The sequence below is a fragment of the Morone saxatilis genome, unplaced genomic scaffold (genome assembly GCF_004916995.1).
Source record: "Morone saxatilis isolate NCDOM2014 unplaced genomic scaffold, NCSU_SB_2.0 Contig19, whole genome shotgun sequence".
NCBI classification, from domain to species: Eukaryota; Metazoa; Chordata; class Actinopteri; family Moronidae; genus Morone; species Morone saxatilis.
The window spans coordinates 6818773-6842258 of NW_023339751.1; the positions used below are offsets into that span (position 1 = coordinate 6818773).

General features: G+C 42.2%; 2 protein-coding genes across 5 annotated transcripts in view; both read left to right on the forward strand.

Annotated features, from left to right (window-relative positions):
- tacc2 (transforming, acidic coiled-coil containing protein 2) overlaps positions 1-19125 on the forward strand; it is a 48200-nt gene extending 29075 nt beyond the window's left edge. For 3 of the 4 annotated variants that reach the window (XM_035662912.1, XM_035662915.1, XM_035662913.1), the window contains exons 9-24: positions 5148-5254; positions 5727-7140; positions 8856-8913; positions 9016-9223; positions 9654-9703; positions 9854-9957; positions 10232-10385; positions 10779-10925; positions 11293-11385; positions 14438-14575; positions 14662-14738; positions 15839-15882; positions 17262-17422; positions 17549-17655; positions 17955-18075; positions 18165-19125. In XM_035662912.1, coding sequence (XP_035518805.1) covers positions 5148-5254; positions 5727-7140; positions 8856-8913; positions 9016-9223; positions 9654-9703; positions 9854-9957; positions 10232-10385; positions 10779-10925; positions 11293-11385; positions 14438-14575; positions 14662-14738; positions 15839-15882; positions 17262-17422; positions 17549-17655; positions 17955-18075; positions 18165-18230 — 3049 coding nt within the window. In that variant the 3' untranslated portion in view covers positions 18231-19125. The remainder of the gene's footprint in view (positions 1-5147; positions 5255-5726; positions 7141-8855; positions 8914-9015; positions 9224-9653; positions 9704-9853; positions 9958-10231; positions 10386-10778; positions 10926-11292; positions 11386-14437; positions 14576-14661; positions 14739-15838; positions 15883-17261; positions 17423-17548; positions 17656-17954; positions 18076-18164) is intronic. The other variant, XM_035662916.1, reaches the window with a different exon arrangement.
- Positions 19126-20061: 936 nt separating this feature from the next.
- ly6pge (lymphocyte antigen 6 family member pge) lies at positions 20062-23057 on the forward strand. The gene is made up of 3 exons (XM_035663793.1): positions 20062-20122; positions 22165-22281; positions 22864-23057. The coding sequence occupies exons 1-3, from the start codon at positions 20062-20064 to the stop codon at positions 23055-23057; spliced, it is 372 nt and encodes a 123-aa protein (XP_035519686.1).
- The last annotated feature ends 429 nt before the right edge of the window (positions 23058-23486 follow it).

A 23486-nucleotide genomic window follows, 5' to 3' on the forward strand; every position in this document is an offset into this window, starting at 1 on the left:
TATAAGGCTTTATGAATAATAAATAATAATAATAATAATAATAATAATAATAATAATAATAATAATAATAATAATAATAATAATAGTTCAAAGTTCAAAACACTTACAGTATATAAAGCATTCACACATCAAATCACTGTAGGGCTCTGATTTGAAAGTGTTAAGTGTTAGATAATGGACCAAATTATGTTTATGCTCAAGGTAATGTTTAGTCTCATTCTATTATCAAATCTAAAATAAGAGTCCAGGTTGTGTTGTTGTCTGTATTCATGGGGGGTTGGGATACTCTGCCTCTCTCTCCTGTGCCTTTCTTGCAGTAATCTGAATTAACCTAGCGTCTGATCTCATCATCAAAATGGAGAGATATTTTAACCCCCTCCTTGCTGGAGCCCTTACTTACAGATCTGGCCTGTTGTTGTTTAATGTGCCATCTGCTTGCAGTCAGTCTCAGATTAGGCTAGATGTGGTATTACACATATAGAGATTATCTTAGTCTGACACTCTTCTTTGTTTTTGAGACTGAGTGGATTTCTTGGACAAAGGGATACCAGCTTCAAGGGGGAGGTTTTTGCTGATTGGAGCTGACATCAGTCCTGGATGGAGACGGGAGACAGAAACTGCAAAGACATCTGCTCTTTGAGAAAAACACTTTTCTCTCAGGTTCTGTTTATATGACCCGCAGAAGGTGCAGAGTGATTCTCCATAAGATTTCATTTCCTGAGGTTGAAGAATCATTTGCAGAGGACACAGCCTCTTTGTGCCTTTTTCCCATTACCAAACCTCTAGAAGTTGCTCCCTGCTCACCACTTCACATCTGGGTAGAAACTGGAGAGGCTCTTGTAAAATTAAAATAGGTTGTTGTGGTGTTTTCACAGGGTGTACAGTGCCTATGATGTAATGCTTTGTATCCAGACATTCATTCCTCTGGGGGATGAAAGCACGTGAGCTCCCTCTGTTGGTCTCTTCTTTTCTTCCCTATAGGAGAGACCATAGACTTTATACAGTGTAATGGGGGACAAACACATATTCCATATTTTATTGTTATATTATTTTCATAATATCGAACAAAAGAGAAATTTACCGTTATTATCATATAGTAAAAATATGTGCTGTAAAAAAATGTACTTCCCAATACCATGATCACAATGATATAATCAAATTTAATGGATACAGTTTATTCATTTATCATTGTTTTGGCAGTAACATTTGATAGTTTTGAAAGTTTTTGAAAGCATTACCACATAGCCCACTTTTTGCTGACAACAGCCTATGTCAGACTAAAGCTGCTGGACTTTCCCTTTTTGTCTGACAGACAGGCTGTTGATTCTTTAATGCCCAAAATGCACACCACAACAGCAACCTGATATTGAAAGCTCCAAAACAGCCGAGAGGGATGGGGTTGCTAAACGAGGAGATGATAACAAAGGAATGATGAATTGTAGAGATAGAGCAGGTAAAGGAGGGGTGGAATGGAAAGAGATAAATGACATATCGTGCCCAGACAGAGGTGTTTGACAACTGAGAGACGATGAAGGGAGTATGCGGCAGCGTTTAGGCTAATCACACAGCTGCTCAGAGACCAGCAGCCTGCCTTCATTCATCCCTCCCTTCGTCTTGTTTTTTTCCACCAGCTTTCACCTAATCACAGTTGCCTCCTTACCACTCATTAATAGTGACATCAAATCTAGCAAAAAACAGAAGTACCTATCTTCATTTGCAATGCACAACATCTTAATTTCTTTAGTTTTTTGGACAGACAGGTGGTGTAAGGTTTACGTGTCAGTGTAGGCCAATATCCCCCTCTTCCCCGGGGCTGGCGATGGCTCTACCTCCAGCACTGTGAAAGCTGTTTAGACAGGCTGAGTTGGATTTGGCTGGAAGCACAGACACGTCTGGCTGTCTGAAATGCAGCTTCTCCCTGCCTCATGCTGCAGAGTTTCTGTCTCCAGGCAGTCATCTCAGCCTGTGAGAGGTTGCTATTAACTGCTCTCTTTGTTTCTATTCGCCCCCATAGCCTAACTGCTCACCCACACGCTGCTTTTCCTCTTTCTATGTTTTGTCTGCAACTAGGTAACATAAGAGCTGCTGAAGATGTGCTTGCATTAACACAAAAGGCATTCCCAGATTGATTTTTATCCTCCTTTCAGTGCATGATTTCATGTTTATCACATACCATTTGTTTAAATTTGAATAATGGTGATCAATAATAACCATTCTGAGAGGAATTTAAGTGTAGAATAAACAAAATGGGTCCTGTTTTTAGTTTTTCAGTTAAACCAATTTATGGCCCGTGAGCTGAATGATGCTGATGCAGCAGCCGCTTGCCTTGTAAATCTGCAATGTGCCTTTATTTGTATTCATATATGTACTCATACATAACACATCACTGGACCTTGTTGGTTAGACAAGCCTCAGTTGTGTGTGTGTGTGTTGGCCCGCGTGCATCCAGCCACACTGTTTTATTTCCTCCACCATAGTGGAACATATGGCGGGAACAACCTCCAGTTACCATAGCAACACACTGTTTGCAGTCACATGAAAAATGTCCTCTGCAAGGACATAATCAGCACACTGAAATGAGCCCTAATTACCATATGGTTTCAGTGTTTTCAGTTTTATTTCCATCCATTCTGGAAGCAGCAGTTTTTATGTGCTAATGTCATTGCTACACATCAGAACAAAATCTCCAGAGAGCTAAATCTCTTAGTAGGTAGGTGTAGATTAATTCATTGAGTAGTTTTATTTCAATATATTCAGCTTGGCGTGTTGTTGCTTATTTGGTCTTTGTTTATTACACTCTGTAAGTGAGTCCTGTCCTTGGAGCTGTCTGTGTCAATGCCTCTCCGACCATCTGACACTATGATCCTGGTTCCCAGTCACTTGATCCAGATGGATCTTCAGGGAGACCAGTCTTATCCTGCTGGGACACACTGGACCCTCAGACAGATTATAGCTCTGGCTCCCTTCTGGGCCATGTGTTGTCTCATTTTGATTCCCACCACCCTGAAAGTAATGGTGGTGTTTTTAAGAGCATTTGATCTGAGGAAATATCAGACTTGATATAGATTAAACAACTTATCATTTTGTACCCCGTTTGCTATAACATGGTAAGTACTGCTTTTGTGTAGCCTGATGAATTTTTCATATTTGTCAGTGGCACACATTGCAGTGTAAGTAGAATATGTTATTCCTGCCATATTGTTGGCCTAGAGGAACCTCCATCTCTGCTGTTATTTGACCCCTGGGATAGTGAACATATTGACTATGACAGCAAAAGACATTTATAACCAGCCTCCTCTATAAACACTAATGTCTCAGCTCTGAATTTTTGTTACATCGACCATATTGATGGCTAGATTGTGTTTCAGGCCCCACCACCTCTTTCATGCTACTGCTGCTTTTATCTCATCCATGTTTGCGTGTGTCTGTGATAAAGGAACGCCACAAGATGCTGAATGGCCTCGCAATGCCTTGAGGTGAATCCTTATAGATCTGCAGGATCAATATAGTGTATAGACTTGGAGGTGTCATTTAACTGTGGGGATCCTGTGTGTTTTTATCACCATTTTATGTTGTTCGACGAAGAGAGAAAGAAGCTTTCATTATACTGTCCAAAAACCATCTCTTATACGCACACATACTCACAGCAATATCTTTTCAGGTATCAGTAGTTATCAAAAGATATGTTTCTTAAGTTTCAGTGTGTCTGTGAAAATGACCTGGGTTTGTAGAGCAAAATCTGGGTGTGTCTTTGTATTGACCAAAAAAGTGTGTCAATTTTCTTCATTAATTTAGGCAGAAAAGGACACTATGATAGGGACAACTATATACCAGATGTGGTGGTATAAGTAATGAGCAAGCTTTTTAGAACAGGTTCAGCTAGTGGGCAATAGACTGCCTTTTCTTCTGTGTGGTTCAGGAGCGAGAGAGGTGGAGGGAGGAGGAAAGTACGGGGATGAAGGCTCGGAGAGAGGGAGAGAGAGAGAGTGCCTGAATATATAGTATGCAGGCGCTGGGCTTCTGCAGCCAGTCTCATTTAGATTGGGAGGCATCATTTCCTAGTGGGGAGGAGTGGAGACCGACTGATATGGCTACATGACAAAGAGCAGCAACGTGAAAGGAATAAGATTGTAGACTGGAAAAAAAGAGATCTGGATATTAGGCTGTAGAGAGAAAGCAGAGGAAATTTTGGATCTGGTGGTCTTAGTCATCATCTGAGGAAGAGGCGGTGGGCGTCTACCTGTGTGTCAGGCAGTAGCATCGTGGTGCGGTGAGGTGCAGCCTGCCGGCAGCCATGGCAGTGAGTGCGTGGCAGGCTCTGTCTCCTCTGCAGTGGGCTCGCTGGGGCTGGGACACACTGCTGGGAGGGGCAGGAGACGGGGACAGCCCAGGCTCGGATCCGGCTTTTGGGCTCTTCAGGCGTCTCTCCTGGGGCTCACGTCATGACAACATGATCAGGGCTGCGGGAGGGCCGGTCAGACAGAGGTGAGACGGGATGGGAGGCTGGGGCCACAAACCGTCAGATAATACATTGATCAACAGAGCATGGATCTTGGTAGTCAGGTTGTCTGATGAGCTTGGCTATGTGTGTGTGTGTATGGAGCTGAGAAAGACCTATTAATATTAATTATATTTTTATATACAGCCTATTGTCATGCAGAAATTGGTGTTCTCTCTGTTTCTGGCTCAGTGTTCCTCTCAGTCTGTTTCATAGCTGTGCTTTTTTTCAGATCTTGTGGTAGGCATGTGTGTATGACGTGGGGTATATCTGTGTCTCAGATGGGTCATTATATGTCACCTCACTGCAGATTCAGCGTTTTCATTTGTAGCCATAAAGGTCTACAAGGATGAAAACAGAAACACATACTAGCCTGGGGCTGCTGCGCTTCCTAACGGAAACCCACAGCCAAATGCTTCCCTTATTGATTCTGTATGATAACATGTTTACACATATTGTTTTAAAGAATGATATCCGAGCTGCTTACTTGGAAAATAAATGTGTCCTTTTGATGTGTCTGATGGAGTTTAGCTCACCCTCGCACTGACGTCAGTGATCCTGATACAGTTGCTAGAGTCGTAACAGTTCAAGTGATCTCAGTCTGATTCACAGCAGCTTTGTCTTAATGTGTCCTTATCTTTTGTTGTAGGAGCTCAGACTCTGATGGAGCATTTGAAACCCCTGAATCTACAACTCCAGTAAAGGCTGCTTCTCCTACCGAGCCCCAAATCCAGCAACTACCGTTGGATGACAAAGGTACTATTCTAGATTTTTGCCATGATGTGGGCTTAGCGCTTATACAGTGATGCTGTTACACTGTTGTAAAAAAGCAGGTGAAACGAAAGTCTTGTTGCACCACCTAGTGGAATAAAACAGCGTTTTACATCTGGCTTTGTTTGCTGAGACAAGTATCTCTGCTGCACAAAACTGAGGCTTTTTGGGTATCTAGGAAAGGCTGACCAATAAGATCAGTCCCTCTCTCTTGGGGTTATTTTTCATGGCCTTCTATCCAACTGAGAGACTCTTATTGAATTATTTATAGCAAATTTGTCTCAGTCTAAGAAACCAGCTGCAGCTTTTATCTCCATGCAGGCTTCCATGATCACACCTGCATCTCACCCCAACACCAGTTAAAATGTATATTAATCCCAATTTCATTTAATTTTGATTTCACCTTTTTAATAGCTGAATAAAACCTCTTTACATTATGTCTCTCCATCTTTTGCAGAAGCAGAGACCTCAGTTACTGATCCTGCCTCTGACTTGACTTCAGGTGTAGCACCTTGCCGTTCACCGTCCATTGTTTTTGATGAGGACAAGCCCATTGCAGCCAGTGGCACCTACAACATAGAGGTTTTTGCTACAGATGTAACAAGTCACACTCTGACCCGGTCACTCAGCCTCCAGGGAGGAGAACTAGACAGCGCTGGTCTGTTGGACGGATCAACAGCGGGAGGTTTTCACCCACATTCTGAATCCTTCAGTGTGGGGACTGAGAGTGCCCCAGGGACACTTCACAGGCCCAAGAAAATCCGCTCTGGGTCTGTAAAGAAGAAGCCTCTGCTCAGACAAAATTCCAACCCAGAGAGTCCAAGGCCAGCCTCATCTGGCAGCACCCCAGAGATCAAGAAGCGGGCAAAGCCTCGAACTGCCAACCCTCTCCAGACTCAGGAGGACGCAGAGGGAGGATCTGCAACCCCGAGCCCTGGAGGAACCCTCAGAAGGACCAGGAAGACCCGTGTGGAGACTCCTCCTCCTTTGCCGGAGGAGACCAATCATATCAGCCAAGAGGAGAGCCTTGTCATCCCGCTCTTACCCTTGTGCCAGGAGGAGACCCCTCTTCCTGGTAGTCCAACAGGCGAAGACGAATCCCCCATCCCCCCTAGTACCTCCTACAAATGGGATCCAGATAATTTTGAGAACATAGACCCTTTCAATACTGGAGGTAGTAAAATTGCCAATTCCCCTGTTCTGGGTCGTAAAGGTCCTGTGTGTGCCCCCATTGCCACCCCTCCAGAGAGTTCTTGTGTCTCTGTTGTGGAGCCGTGTCCACCAGCTCCCCTTGAAGAGCCAATCACAAACCCTGAAGAGCAACCCATCATCCCCAAACGTCAGTCAGTAAGGCTGGAGTTTGACTACTCTGAGGAGAGCGGTGAGGCTTCACACCAGGCCTCTCCCCCACCCAAAAAATTGGGCAAGAAGCCCGGTGGCAAGATGCCTCTTAGGAAACCAAAGCTCGGGCTGAAGAAGGCCCCTCCAGCACAGGTGGAAAAGCTGGACAATGATCCTCCAGCTACCCACAATGGCAACGAGGACGAAATCCCTGTTCATAAAGCGTCTTACGGCTTTGAACCTGACAAGTGGGATGATCCAAACTTCAATCCATTTACTTCTAAGAAAGGCATCTCCAACTCCCCAAAGCTATCGAGGCCATCTTATAGCTTTGACCCCAGTAACTTTGATGACTCTGTAGACCCTTTCAAATCCTCCAATAAGATGGCTAACTCCCCTCCTAAGGCCTCTACCTCCTTTGAACTGTCATCCAATGACTATGACAATGAAAATGACAATGACAACATTGGAGAACTGGAGGACCAAAATCAGAACAAACCTGCCAAGAAGAAGAAAACTCCAATCAAATCGTAAGTTCAAAGTCTATTACTACGGGACCATACATTTATGTCTACTCTCACAGAATATTGTATTCATGTGTAGGGATGTCTGCATCTCTGGTAAGGTTTTCTTTTTAGGTTAGTCTATGTTTGTACGTGGTCCTCTTGTCTATTATGCCAGTGTCCTCTGTCTGTCTCTCTGTCACCTGTGTCTGTGTATTCCCATATGTCACAGGAAGTCCAGGGGTGTGTCTTCTCTATGTTGTCTGTTGTAAGTACAGGGACAACACGACCATCCACCCTTTTTGACCCCTAATTCCACATGGTTCCTTTAAAAGCTGCATGTTGCCTTGTGGTCCCTCTTCCTGTTAACAGAAACATCACAATCCACTATCAAACTATTTATTTATACTTTAAGCTCATTTTTACTGCTACTACTACTGTTTTTGGTTTTGTTAGTTGAAAGTGCCAACTGAAAAACATCATAGTACAATTATTGTAGCGTAAAATGTACAAAGAGCATTTAAACAGAAATGTAAAGGTTACTACACACAGGCGGAGAATTCTACTTGTGTAGCCATTTAGTGAAATACAGCAAAGTGCACGAAGGTGTTACGTGGTTGGGCTTAAAACCTTCTACCAACAGAGGTCAGTGCAGCAGCGCTCAATGAGGTGCTGTTGAATGACTAAGACAAACTTAACATATGCTGAGGTGTTGAAGTTTGTTGTGTTTGCTAGTTGTAGCAGTCACTTTAAAAAAAAATAACATTTTAAAGATATTCTAGTGTAAATATTGAGGAAATGTTATTTACATTGTTATATGGTACAATGTGCCATTACCTTGTTTCTACTAAAGTTGATAACATATCAAATTATCTGTGATAGTTGCCACTGTGTCAAAGTGCAAGTGTGCAACAAAGGAGGTGCTTGTGCTCCCTCTTGTGTTCACTGTTGACTACTGTTGAAAAAGCTAAAACTATCTATAGTAATAATGATTATACTTAAATAGATAAATATAGTTTTTTTTTTGTTATCATCCAATTTATACTGATTCCGAATGAATTCAGTTAAAAACACACAACCATGAAACACCGAAGATGTTTATTTGTGACAGGGTGCAGATATTTTACCCACTGAAGAACCAGCTCAGATCTATCAGATATATTTTCCCCATTAAATTTAGAGATAAATTAGGAGACACTTCCTAAAAGTTGTTGTAAATTGCTATACAAGGACTTTCAGCTCTTTACAATTGCTGTGTAACAAAAGTAAACACCTTCCACCAACAGTCAATCTAGAGTAATCAATAACGTTTGCATCAATGTCCGTACTAACCTGCTACATTACCAAATACATTCCTGTCTTGGATCTGTGTTATGTGTCTGTTTCTGTGAAAAGTCAACTATTCATAACATAACATTCATTTACCACAACTCTGTAATGATTAGTGACTAACTATAGATTCAGACCTCTTCAGAAACATTTCACAGCTCTGTTCATTTCAGCCACACATAGACCTCCAGTAAGTAGATCTGTTACACATATGGTAAGGCTGCTCTATGCAAACGATATTGTCATTTTCTGCAAAAGCAAATGTGCCCAACCAGTTTCACATTTTAGAGTTTGTGACTATACATGTTTGAGATATGTAGCAAATTATGTTAGACAGTTAATTTTGGTTCTAATACTAAAGCCGATGAGTGACTCTGGATCTTTAATGACTGAGCGTTTTTCTTTTTTCTCAGTAATACTTTCAGAGTGAAAAGGTCGCCAAAGAAATCCCCTTTGTCTGACCCATCCCAGGTGCGTGCCTGATCTGCCTCTCCATTTCTTTTTCACTTTTGTCTGCTTGTATTTCTCTGTCTCCCATCTGACCCTCTCACTGCCGTCTCCTTTGTGTTGCAGGATCCTACGCCCTCAGATGAACCTTCCTCCCTCCACCCACAAGACGACCATGCCACAGATGAGGAGAAGCTGGCTTCCTCCACCAGTCATAAGTGGGCAGCCCTGCACGACATGGATGCAGATTTAAACTCTGACCAACAAGACTTCCCTCAGCCATGTGACCTTACCTCCTTTGTTAATGAGAACAGTCTTCCTCATCAGGCTCCAGGTGAGGCTTAGCTGTCTGACTCTCTTTGCTTCCTCTTTGTACCTCCAGCCACCTGTGTCCAAATAAAAGCTAGCAGAGATCAAAGCATACCACAGACAGGCGGTGCTCAAAGGAAATTCAATGCTTGTGTTCGGATAAACTGTCATGTACAGCAATCAGCCACTTTACTCTTCAGTCATCCAGCAACGTTATTGATTTTTGTTGTGGGAATGAAATAACCCTGCTGGCCCAGTTCTCTACTGTCCTCTGACCTCCAGAAGAGCAACCTCTTTCCAGAGGCTGTGTGGCTCAACCCATCTGGGTCAGACATGAAATAACGAACAGCCCTGCCTCAGCTTCTGATCCCATCAGTGCAGAGCTCAACACTGGCTCAACTGTTTCTACAGTTTGGCTTCTGCATCTCAAACTTTGCTTTGTCTTTCTATGTCAGTGCAAGACTATGAAATTGAGTACATGGAGAAGATTGGCTCCTCTTCGCCTGTGAGTATTCGATGTTATTCAGAAGAATGTATCAAATCTTTGCTGCTTTCTTTATTCATAGTGGTATGTTTTATGTGTGATATGTTATATTGACCACCAAAAACAAAGAAAAATTTGATAGATTCTTCTTTATTCTCGTGTGTCTTGTAGCCATTGTCTGTGAAGAAGCCATCTTTGTACCTGAAGTTGGACTCAGTATCTGACAACTTAACCAAGAATGCACATGGATCCGAGCCCAGCTCTCCCTGCACAGGGTACAACACTCCCCTACTACTACTATATGTTTATATATATATATATATATGTATAGTTACTTTGCAATATTAGATACATTGTATGTTCACTTTTATAGGAAGTGCTTTACTGGTATATCTAGTTTGCTAATTGTGATCCATAAAGCATGCAGATCAGCTGCTCCTGCAATTATTTTCATTAACACTGTCATCCATCATATACAGTACTTTGCATACCATGTCCCTCTCTCTCCCGCTCTCTCTTTCCTCTTCCTCCTTCCCTCACTTGGTGCAGGAGTTTTGAGGAGATGGAAGCCCAGATAACAGCGGGTATAAAGACACCGGTGCTGAGCTCCCGGCCTGGTCCAGATGGCTCTACTGGGGACAAGGGCAGAAAGAGAGAAAGTGAAGCACTCAGCCGAACACAGAGCATAGAGAGGGATGAGCAGGTGAGCCAAATGCGTTTTGTGAAGTTTCATACTCAGTGAGAAGTTATCACATGTGGTGTGAAAAAAGAAAATCACTGTCATTTCTGTGTCTTGTCACCATCATGTAAGAAGAACCTGTCAGTTTTGTCACATTTACATTATGTCATTATTTAGTCTCAAGGGGGAGTGTGCCACACTGCACATGGCCCTCCAATGTAAGCGGCATCAGTCATAGTGATTCTCATTAAAGCCTTGTCACTGATAACACATAGCCAGTTCGCCACACTAGGTTCCCAGCTTGAACTCAGTGACTTAGCTCCCAATGCTGCCACTCAAACACTCAGCGCTTGCTTTGCCATGCTGACCCCTGCCCTCCTCCCTGCCCTCTGCCTACTCCTCCCGGTGCCCCTGTAGCCCCTTAGCCAGGGCCCTGTGGAGGCCCCTGTGGAGGCTCTGGCCATGCCCCTGTTAGACAGGCTGTCTGAGTGTGACGACCCCCTGCAGTACCTGGAGCCTGACCTGGCTGAGACCAACCCCACCGCATTCGCCCAAAAACTACAGGTGTGTTGACAGACCACGCATTGACCCCTCTTGATAAACCTTACAGGCCTTGACTCTGGTGGCCCATTTGTGTCCCTGATATATGATTCTGTGTGTTTTTGTATGAAAGCTATTTCCATTGTGTCCTTCCTACATCCTGCCTTTTCATTTTCCTCCTCATACTTAAGTTGCAGTTTTTTTTTTTAGCTCACTGTGTAAAATAGATTGATGGAGTGTAAAATGTAGACAGCAGCAAGGGTGTGCCCTCAACTCAAGTTTCTGTATGTTTTCCCTTTGCTCTCTCATCCTTGGGCCGCAATCCCCCTCCCTTACCACTGAAATCCATCAATCCGCTCCCCCTACCCCACCCACCATGTGTGCGGCCCAGGAGGAGCTGGTGCTTGCTGCCCTGAGGATAGAGGCTCTGCAGGTAGCCAAAAACATCTCTCAGTGCCCCTCCCTCTCTACTGTAACCCCCCAGGTACTGCGTTGAGTTCTGCACCTGCTGTACGCAAGTGTGTGTGTGAGAAAGTGTGTGAGAGGAAAGCTGTTTGAATGAGTGCCGGAAGAGCAGGTGTGTGTGAAATGCACGTGTGCGTGACTGTAGTGTGCGTGCATGAGTGTGTCTCAGCCTGCCTACCCCCCCTCCCTAAACACACCATTGTGAGTGTGACTGAACTCATGGCCTTATCAACATGGTGGCTGCACCGCTTACATCCGCAGTCCTACCACCTCTTCAGTCCCCACATTTGAAATCTCTAACATGGCTTAATGTGTCCAGCTCCCACCCCGACTTGCAGCGAGCTCTTCCAGGTTGACTCCTCAGGAACAGAGTGCTGTGCCTTCCTAGTCCCTTTGCCTTTATTATGCATGTTGGGCAACATGCATGTTGCCTGTTCATGAGAGGCTTACTGTACATGAGCATGAATGTGACTGGGAATGTCTCACCCTAGACTTAATACCAGCAGCTGAGGAATTATATGGTTATAACTCTCCCAGATGTATTTGTTGATGCTTTTCTATCATCACCCCAAATCCCAGTCACATTCTTGTTTTGTGATTTGATTTTTTTCCCAGACTAACAGCACTAACACACAGATACATCAGGTAGGTGTCAGTCAGTGGAAAAACTCTCGTAAGAGCAAGGCAGGCGCTTCCCGGTATTCTGTCTTTCCGTGTCTCATGCTGTTGTCCCGCACATTTTGCAGTCTCGACTCAAGAAACCCAGCACTCGTCGGTGGAATATCAACGGTTCACCCTTACTCAAAGTAAGAGTAACATTGTGCCCCAGTGATCTGTCCTTGTCCTAGTCCAGCTACAGTGCAGTGCAAGTATTGAAAAACGTTGTCATTGTTTTTGGCACACTGGATTTGAAATAACTATGAGGTGATAGTGCTGATTTTCAGCTTTAAAAGTGATTAAATGTGTTCACATCTACATCTACATTGGTTAAGATGACAAATCACAACCCTTTAATGCATAATACCCCCCAAGCAAAAGGGCTTTAATTCCTTCGTTTTACCCAATTAGATGTAAATCCCTTTAAATCAGAGCTGAAATTCAGCACTTTACCCTCCTATTGCTGGAGCCAAAACAGTTGACTAAATACACTGCGACTGTAAACTCCTGTAGACCTTAGAAGTCCAAGAGTCTGAGACCTTTGTTTAAGGTCTTGTATTTGCTGCCTACCATCGCTGTACATTTATCGGGAGTTGTGTTTTCTGCAGTTATATCTAGTATCTCTAGTTTTTGTAGTCTTTATACATCTACTACCGGGTTATTTGTGTTTGACGTAGTTTTTGTTTTGTGGCTTCAACTCGTGTCTTCAGTTTGCCCTTTTTTGTTGTCATTAAGTAGTTTTTCATTAAGTCTATGTGATTTTCGCCCATAGCACTCCTGCAAGTGATGCTAAAATGTTTGCAGCTTACCTGACACGTGATCTAATGAGGCTGAATTTACAACCAGGCAAAGCGGGCAACTGCCCCAGGGCCCAAGATCCTCAGGGGCCACACACCCAGGCTGTTTGTGTGACAATTACTTGGTTGTAATTTTATTCATACAAATTTGTTTGGCAACATGCACCACCAAAGTACAATAAAATAATAATAAATAAAAAATGTACAAGGAACATGCCCAAAAGTGCCTTCTGTCCTAAAGAGGGGCTGTGTGTTTCATCAAATTATTAGTACTTTAAATATCCACACATTCAGCAAATCTGAGGCATGATTATATTCCACTGCGGAAACAGTGGTTGTTTTCTGTGACTCATATTTGCCCCAAGCCCCCTAAAGCAGCAGCAAGCATGCACCCAGTAAGGATAGCACATTATTATTCACCGTAGCACATGTTGTTTTATCATACTTCCAATTTATGGTACTGACATTTTATGGGGATTTCTCTGGGATTGTCTCTGTAAGACAGCTTTAACTAAAAGTTACTATGAGTCATACCGCCATAGGATAAGTTTGGGTTGATTTGATTTGAGTTTCCGATTAAATCTTACTGAAGTTGGGGGGTAAGGTCAGTCAGTGACTAACTAAAAGCAAGAGAGGTCCATGGTTACCTAAACTTGACCAATCTTTACCTTCAGTGAAATAATGGAATTACTGCTCCAGCCAGACCAAACACTTTACTCTCTTTTCTATGTATTAGGTTCTCAGTCGACTTCTCCCTTGTGAGCCCCCACCATTTTTATCAAAGCCTCCCATAATCCGGCTCTCCCAAGGATGACTAAATCCCTTTCAAAGCAGAGTTTTAGGGGACCAAAAATGGTACAAAAAAGAGGATTGTTTTTGCATTTGGATGTTTTGGGTGAAGAGTTGTTGTTGTTTGAGTATTGTCATAGGTTGCAATGGTCACATGAACGCATGCATATACTTTGGTTCTTAGTGTCTCTCAGTACACCTCTTCAAAGTCAAACTCTATCTGATGATAAATCCTGTTAATTTTCTGATTCACCTCACATCATAGCCTTTGTAATTGTAAAAGGCAAATGGTTACAGTAACACAATAATTCTAGTCCCAACGGATAAGACCAGTCTATATGTTGTTATATGCTTTAACATGAGACTAACATCTATTTCCAATGCTGCCCAGTCTGCTACCCTATCCTCCCTCTCCTGTTTATGATGCGGCCCTTGCTGTATCAACTGCTGCCCTCCTTCCCCTCTGTCATGCCGGACCCAATCACATTCAAGCTACTGCGATGAGCAGGCGATCATGACCGCTCAGCTGGGGGCAGCATCAGCCAAATCACTTGGCTAATACTGTGGCAATGAAGACTGTTTCATCCAATCATGTGGCAGCTGACCAAGTCTTCAGGAACATCACTAGCCTGCCTCATTTACATATTGATTTTGCTGTGTGGTATATTTTGATGTAGTTAGATGCTGCCTTGCGATTTGGTTCAGGAATCCTGATGAGAATGTGCGTCTGGGCCAGAGGGTGAGGGTGTCCAATGTGTAGCTCAGTCTGGTTTGTAACTAGTTATGTTTCCTTTCCTCTCCCTCCTCTCGTTTGCCTCCCGGAAGCAGCACAGAGACGTGTCATCTCCCATAGAGAGTGCCGTGTCCAAGAACTCACTGTACGCGAGGACCACCGGCTACATCGAAGGGGAGAGTCCCCACCTGCCCAGAGAGCTGGACCACTCGCTGGGAATTGCACGAGAAGAGGTGCCCCAAAAGTAATCAATACTGTATTTACTTCAATCCAACATCTTAAATTTTACCTGACGTTTTTTTTTTGTCACCCTCCTCAGATTGTGACAAAGGAGAAAGAAGTGCTGGAGTGGCAAAGGAAGTATGAAGACAGCCGACAGGAAGTGGTGGAGATGAGGTAAGAAGTAGCACCTTGGGTTTTCATCAACACTTGGATCACACGTCCCACCCACACACTACAGCATGGATTTAACACCACCCTGTGTTTCTTGTTAATGGAAAGGTGCTAAGCGCCTTGTTGACTCCACCCATTATCACCATTTAACCTATAAATTGGTTTATCTCCCTTACACTGTCAACCAAAGCCATGGTTAACTGCAGAGCCAGTTAAAGAAGTCCATCTGAGTCCTACTGTCAACATGAGAGTTAGTGGTGGAGAATAGAGGAATGGATGCAGTTGATATATGTAAGTTTTAGAGTTAAAAAGTTAGATATCTATAAGAAAATGTGTTAGGGGCTTTGAGATGCTGTCATTTGGATTATACACAATCAACTGCCTGACAATAGCTCAAAACTGGGATTAACTTCACTCATAATATGGCTACAGATGATCAATCTATGTCTGATAAATGGCTGCTGATTGGGATTCACGGAGACAGAGATACACAGTACTGAGACCTTGTTCTTGTCAGCAGGTGGTCAGTGTGGGTCCAGCTGGCCACAGCTCAGTTAGTGTGGATAAAACAAAGCTTACTTCATTTGACTGATTGGGCGCAGGATAAGGAGGAGCTAAGAGGCTAAGGGTGAGGAATGGCTAATCAATCCTCTTACCTCTGGCAACCTGCTTTTCACAAAACAAGACATCCTATTCGGCCCTGCTGGTGTTTGGCTTGGAGTGTGGGGGAACTTCTAGCAACAAGACTCAGATGGAAACTAGACACACAAAGGAAAAAATACAAAGCTAAGAATAGATTAGGGCACTTAAAACTCTGCTGTTACTTAATAAGACAATTTTCTAAGGTTGGAGGCTGGATGACAGTTAATGTGTGTTTATTGTTAAGATCTAACAAAATATCTCAAAATAGCAAATGTTTCACTCAACTCGACTTTCTAGCAGCTGTCTGACTAATATCCACCCAAATCCAGCAATATGTTTTAATTTAGAAACAAATAGATTCATTGCATAAAATAAGAGACATGTATACATTGAAGTCATTTGTCATACTGTCTGCTATAACCACATCCATTTACTTATGATCTACAATTTCTTCTCCATAGGAGAATTGTTGCTGAGTATGAGAAGACGATTGCACAGATGATAGGTGAGTTCAATGTAAAATACACAGGTTACTGGACCCTTTTCAGTACACATTAATTTGATTTCAAACCAGTTACTTTTCTTCCCAAACCTCTGCCACTACTTTTTGCTGCACTTTATTATTATTATTTGGAAACTGAGCAACCTATACTGTATAAGGTCTCTGTGTGCATTACTCCATTGGCACTGATTTTAGTGAGTTAAGTATTGTTTTACCCCCCGACACATGCTAGCTTTGCTATGTGCTTGCTTTCATGTTTGATTGACATGAACTAAATCTTGATGCCATTGGGGGGGGGAGGTGCTCACCTTTTGCCCACTCGAGTCCGGCTTCTCTGGACTCATTAAATTCCGCTGCAGGATCACTTCTGTGCATTATTCCTGCTCTCACCTCTCATCTTCTACGCCACCTCCGGACATTCCTGAAAATTAGATTTTCGCTCCTGTCTAATTTCATTCCTTACTCTCATTAAAGCACCGTCACAAAAAAGGAACAGGAATCTGTCTCTGCTTCTGTCTAACACTTGGCTCTCTCACGTGTCTTGCCCTCCCAGCTTGACTTAACACAGTCCCTTTTTTTCTGTTCTGCTCCCATCTTTGCCCCTCACTATTTGATAACCCTGACAGGCATGCCAGGTGAGTACTGCGGGATTGTCCTTCACTTGTTTGTTTCAGCTCACGTCTCTCTGTCCGTCAGAGAAGGGAGCAGATGTGCTCACTTTCTTCATCTCATCAAGTGACATTTGTTTGTCCATTTTGTTGCATCTCATCCTGTATGTTTGAGACCCTGTATATTGTTTTTAAGGACAGGCTCTCTTGGCATTTACCATTCAGCTGATCTTTGTGTAATCCCTCAGTTGCTGATGTTGAGTACACCATTACAAAATTTTTATTTTTTTTAAATGTGTATATGCACAGTGGAAATCTTTACCTACACATCTGCACTTTGCTTCCATACTGTGGATGGTTGCAGAAATAGTAAGTTAAGCAGGTTGGTCATCTAAGCTTGTGACAGGAAAGGAAAGGGAAAGCTGAGAGGGGGTTAAAATACTCTGGGAGCTTTGTCATTTAGCACTGAACGGTCTAGAAGCCCCTCAAGCAAACCAGCTGCCAGCTCTGTCTCTATGGTCTCTTTGATTTAACCATTGTTCAGTGTTTTTGTTTGCATGCTACACTGGTTTATCAGATATACTCATGTAGTGTAGTATAAAATGCTGTTAAATCATACTAAACCACAAATCCATTGTGATATATTGTCAAAAATATAGTGTTTGTGCATATGCGTCTTGGTGTTGGTCATTAAACAGTGTATGTGCCCACTGCCTACAGCAGACTGTCCACAGACTGAAGATCTGATACAGTATATTTGTGTGTATCTATCAGAGGATGACCAGAAAGAAAAGTCTCTCTCCCACCACACCATCCAGCAGCTGATCATGGAGAAGGATCAGGCCTTGGCTGACCTCAACTCCGTGGAAAAGTCTCTGGCCGACCTCTTCCGACGTTATGAGAAGATGAAGGATGTACTGGAGGGCTTCCGCAAGGTAAGTAACACACAAATTATTCACAAGTAATGAGTGTTTTCGGCATGAGCGGCCTCGTAAGTCATCTAAAATTTTGCTTGACAACCCTCATGGCAGGTAATTAAAATATTTCCCACTCTGTTTCAGAATGAAGAGGTTCTGAAGAAATGCGCTCAGGAGTATCTGTCCAGGGTCCGTAAGGAGGAACAGCGCTATCAAGCACTGAAGATTCATGCAGAGGAGAAACTAGACAAGTGAGTATATACACACTCTCATTATCTTTGTTCGACCATGGCGAAGTGTTATTTTCCCCTAAGGGAAAACACTACAATACAGTAACTGCACAATACCTCAATTCCCAGCTGAAATATGTTTGGATATAGGCCAATGTAATTAGCTGTTTCTGTAGATTATTTATATTCCATCTGTTTGAAATTTCTAAAGATTAATTCTGTATTGGTTTTGCAAACGCAAGGTTGTGCTTTCATAAGACTTTTCAAGCTTATGGGGGTCAGGGAGAGGTGACTTAATTCTCATTGTATCACTTTTCTAGGGCCAATTCAGAGATAGCTCAAGTGCGGGGTAAGGCCAAGCAGGAACAGGCCGCCTATCAGGCCAGTTTGAGAAAGGAGCAGATGAAAGTGGACTCTCTGGAGCGCACTTTGGAGCAAAAGGTCAGTCAGAATTTCTCACTAACTGTAGTGTCATTAAAATATGTCCAAAAACAAGCATATTAATCGTAATTTTAACAACTGTTTTACAGAACAAAGAGATCGAGGAGTTGACGAAGATCTGTGATGAGCTGATTGCCAAGATGGGGAAGAGTTAGCGACCACACCACACCCAGGCCAAATCTCACAGAGAAGAGGAGTGGAAAAAATACTTGGAAAGTGAAAGCGGATCAGGAATATTTACCACTCTTCCAAGGACTGATGGACATCGAATGCCAAAATGGTCTTGGGGTTAAATTTCCTACTGACTTTGTGCATACAGGATCCACAGGAATGGCTTCCTCTTAATCACTCTGTACATTTTTGATGTGTCAGTGTATCGTACTGTATCAGGGGTCTGGTTTAAAGTTTTAGAAAATGTATCATATCACTAATGAGTGTGTCTGTGTGTGTGAGAGTGTGCGTATGATAATGAGAAAAGTGAGAGCATTGTTTGTGGGTTAAATTATCTATAATGATGCCATGACAGCCACTGAGGGAGAAGACTGTTTACCCGTTCCTGTTGTTGTCTCCTCTTAATACAAGAGAAAGATAGATTTTGAAAAAGTGTAACAGAGACTTAGATTCGTTTATAAAATGTTGATACACCACCACTAAGAGAACACAAACTATCACGCTAGCTTACTGCATGTGAGAGAGAACAAAGAACTTGTATTGTTAATGTTTGTATATACTGTAGGAAATTCCAAGACTCATCTGCATTTTTGATAGTTATTCTGTCATCCTCTGCCCGCTTCCCTCATGTAACCTTGTAGATATTTGTCATACTTGTCATAGCTTTCTCGATGAAATTGTGGGACTATTTTTTGGATTTTATTTTGATATAAAGCAAACTAATCGTGACTGTATTCAGTGTGACCAAGAGTAATTTAATTTTGGATGGATATGTCCTAGTCCTGCTATGGTCGTTGTGTCACACTGAGGAATAACTTCTCTGCACAGCTACTGTACAGCATCTGCTTACAAAGTGCAATAAAAGATGGCAATACAGCACACTGTGTTTGCTCTTGTTCTTTCCCCACATAAGGAAACAAGATACACATGCACAGGTGATCTTGTTTATGTTTAAATGTTCACTGATGCAATAGACCTTTGTTTTTGGGTTTATTGTCACCTTTTCTCTTCCTTTAGATCAGTGATTCCTTATCAGGGTTATGTGTACCACAGGGAATACTTCTGAAAGTGTATGTGGAAAGATGCTTTTCAATAAAACACTATAATTTAGTAAAATATACATGTCTATCCACATATTTGCATTTTGGAAGAAAATAAACACAAATAGAATTACAAATTGCTGTGAGGTTGATATTTGATATATTTATTGCCACAATAACCAGTTAACTACTGAACAGGACATGCTTTCATGCCAAGTGTTGTAATTGTGTGTGATAAATGGTTCAACATCAAGCTTCTGCACCCCAGTCATACTGTCTTGTACGAAGAAACGAGTGGATATGTCATGTCATGGGTACGTTAGACAAAAAAAAGGTGAGGAACCAAAGCTTTAAAGGATTGCAATGTTGCAGTGATTTACTTCTAAAATCTATAATGTAGAATGTAGATCTGATTTATAAACTTCAGTTCAGAGAACAGCTTCGTCATGATCAGCCCTGGTGCAACAGGGTGACATAAGAATTGGACCAGGTGGGGACAGGGAGCCAGACTCAGGATGGGTGTGGCTACAGCACATACGTCTTTAAGGTGAAAGGTATCTACTACTATTGTCTCCTTTGCCTATCCAGGCTGAAGAAGCAACTATTGACAATTAACACAGAGCTGTGGGTCCCAGTGAAGAGGCTGGTAATCTCCTGGTCAGTGCAGGAGGGGGGATATTAGCTCATCTGATAGCTCAGATTAAGCTCAGGGGGCTTTAGGAGCAAACAACCTTCTCTCATTGTGTGATCAGGAAGACCGAGGACTGCCAGCACCATGAGAGCTGTCCAGTACTGTCCACTGCTTCTGCTTTCTCTGGGTCTGCTAGCAATCAACAGTAAGGACAAGGATTTTATTTTTAATAACCTCCCTTTTCCTATCTTCAAGTTCATCCCCCCTTTAGATCTCTGCTCTAGCCTCTGTCCACCTGTCATTTGGACTTCCATTCGTTGTCTCCCTTCAGGTGCTCTTCTCCCTTTCCACTGTTGAATTTCCAACAGTAGTTTGCATTTGTGTTTTTTCTGTATTTTAGTCTTTCCCTGAGAGGCCGGAACCTATTGAATGAATTTATTATACAAAATAGCCTTCAGGACAGGAAAACACTACAGTCACTACAGCAGAAAATGCCTTGCATGTTATGTAACTCTAATAAGACTAGTTTACAACCTTATAATGACTTTTTTAGGCCAAGTTTACGAACTGCTGTGAATTTCTATGGCAATTCTACTGGCTTTTGCCTCCCTTCAGTCTGTCACCCTCCTCTGTAACTTGCATGCAATCCCAGCAGCTAATCTCTTAATAGGCCTGGAGGCTAATAGCATGTGTGTGGAGCGGCTGTGCAGACTGGGGTCAACTACAAACAGCAGGGGGTATTTGCTGTGGCATGTTAACATACAGAGGGGCATATGGGAAGCAAAGAAATGAGACCAACTAATCAAATTCATACAATACATTTTTGGTTTGCTGTTTTCATGTTTTTGCTGTTCAAGTTGTGCTTTTATATATAAAAAAGGACTGAAAATCTGATATTTTAGTAATTCATATTCTGGTTTGATTAGAAAATGTCCCCACTCTGGTCTGTACCTCTGTGTAAACAACAATTCGTGTGTCTGTGCAACTTTTCTGTCCTCCCACCATCATCATGACTGAATGATGAAAGACCAGGAGTTTAGGGTGGAAAGAGGTTATTTTGATGGCCAAGACAAGAGATGTGCTGCTACAAAGAATGTTTGAAGCTTTAGGCAATTCCTATAAGTCCAGCTCTGTTTGATCCTCTTAGGAAGCAGCATTAAAGGCTGTTTCTGAGGGGCCATTTTAGAATTTAGGAGACGGATGAAGGTTTTTTCAAAAGGAAGCTTTATAGTGATATTTCAAAGGTCAGTTAGTTCTCAAATAACCGCTCCTTCCTCCGGAGAGCTTTAGAAAGACATTTGAGTGTCTCCTGAAGCTTTAGCTGAAGGTTAGAAAGATGTGTTTTTTTAAATCTGAGGGCACTTATTTAATTCTTTGCCTGAGTTTGGGAAGATTTGTGTGAAGGAAGTGAGTAATTATTGCTCTCTCTTAACTGTACAATCACTGTCACTGCCATCCAGATGTGAATTCACCATGCCTCTGTGTGCATACGGCTCAAACCCATAGATCCTGTGTTAATAAAGGATAAAAACTATCCAGAGTCTAGGCCCTTGTAGACACTGCTTGACCAGAACTGATGATAAATGGACTGAAGTTAGCTTGAGTATGCTACAATCTACTGCAGTCTTTACCATGTCAGAGCAGCCACAGCTGGCTCACTTGTACCAATGTCTAAGTCATATGGGTTTTTAAAGGACAAACATGGCAGCAGTAACATTAGCAGCATTAAGTAGCATATTCATGCTTTGAAAGAAGTCAATATATCTGACACAGGGCTTGTTTTTAGTTGTTCTTTTTACCATCACTGAGATATTTGGTGGGCAATCCTGCATTAGCATTATAAACAGTTCCCATCAACTGAAGCAATAACATCAGGTCAGTTTAAGAAAAACATAGGGCTGGCTTTAAAGTATGCGGTTCTGCATTTCCCTTTAAATGTGCTCCAGTTGCAACCTTTAACTGCCATTAACTTGCTGTTGAGCACAATTTCTAATCTTGGAATAATATGGTTTTGTGTGACTGTCATTCAATCAAGTTATATTACACATTTTATTTTAATATTACATTATGCTTGTACTTTTTTAAAGAAAACATTTAATTCTGCTGTTTTTCATGCAGTGACACTACATTTTTCTGAACTGCATTTCAGCAAGATAAAACTATGCTTTAAACTCCTTTCTTTCAGTACGTCATGATGTCAGCGTATTAGGATGTGCTGTGTCAGTATTTCTTTTCTGTTTCCTTCAGGTGAGGCTCTGCAATGTTATACCTGTATGGGCTCCAACAATGACGACTGCAACCGGCAAGGCTCCAAATCTTGTCCCAGCTACTCTGATGCCTGTGCTGTGGTGGTGGGCCATGACAGTGAGTCCAACAGTGACAGTGTAGTAGCCCTTCTTTTTACTAGCTTTCTTTCTCCTTTTTTTTTCCTACCAACAATGAAGAAACATAACACTCTATTTGTATCTGTGTGTGTGTTTAATGGAGGACAGGCTGCTGTCTGGAGACACATCTCAGTCAGCAGGGGGTCTGAGGCTTTTAAGGAAATGAAGAGCTTTGCTACTCCTATTCAATCAATATACTTAATTAGGACACCATGTGTTCTTGGCACTGAGACAATTCCTCTTCACAAAATGAACTTGTTTTACTAATTTAAACCTGCATGAGGTTTTACATAAAATGTTTCTAGTTAATTATCAAAAAGTGGGGCAACAGCAGAGGCCATCATCCTGTGTATAAATGAGACATGGTAGATGGAACCATAAAATATGGTATATGTATACTGGACACCCACAGATAAAGTGATAAAATCCCAAATCAATAATGAAAAACAAGACTAAAGCTTTATAACGTGAATGAATCAGTCAGCCAGGCAGTTTTATTATTGGAACAAGTTTAATCAAATCTATATACCTATATACCTTTCTATTTCTGTCTGTTTGTCAGGTGGGGTGATGAAGTCATGCTCCTACAAGTCTTTCTGCAGTCAGGCCAACAGCCAGGGCTACAGAGCACCAGGTGTCCGAGTTCACTGCTGCTACAGTGATGACTGCAATGTGACGAGCTTAGCCTCCCGTCTGCCAGGCCTCAACTATCTGCTGCTGTTTCAGCCTCTGTTGTTCCACTACTTATTCAAGTAGACATGCTGCTCAACTTCATCATGCCAAAACATGTATCCATCTGCAACACAAATGCCAACTAACATTGTTTTCATTTACTTCAAAAATGCCAAATAACCCTGCCTAATTTCATACTACATGATGTCCTCCTTACTACTGTTCCACACTGCTTCGACTTACCTTATATATTTAAACAAAAACCAAGGTGATACTATACATAGAAGAGCTTGAGGTGCTTGGTGTGGCTGCGTGGATTATACCCACCATGTTGGATTGAAGCTATTAAGCAGTACTCAAGTACATGTGTCTTTCAGTGGATTTCACTAAGCCAATAACTAAAGGATCCTAAGAGAAGTGCTGAAAAAAACAGGCAGAAAACATTTGTTATTTGCTTCCTACATTAAAGAGTAAGAGATGCTGTTTGGGTTTCACAACCTTGGTTTGATGCTC

Coding starts and splice junctions, on each gene's coding strand:
- ly6pge (XM_035663793.1), top strand. CDS start 20,062: ATGAGAGCTGTCCAGTACTGTCCACTGCTTCTGCTTTCTCTGGGTCTG. Junction 20,123..22,164: donor GGGTCTGCTAGCAATCAACA/GTAAGGACAAGG, acceptor TGTTTCCTTCAG/GTGAGGCTCTGCAATGTTAT. Junction 22,282..22,863: donor TGTGGTGGTGGGCCATGACA/GTGAGTCCAACA, acceptor TCTGTTTGTCAG/GTGGGGTGATGAAGTCATGC.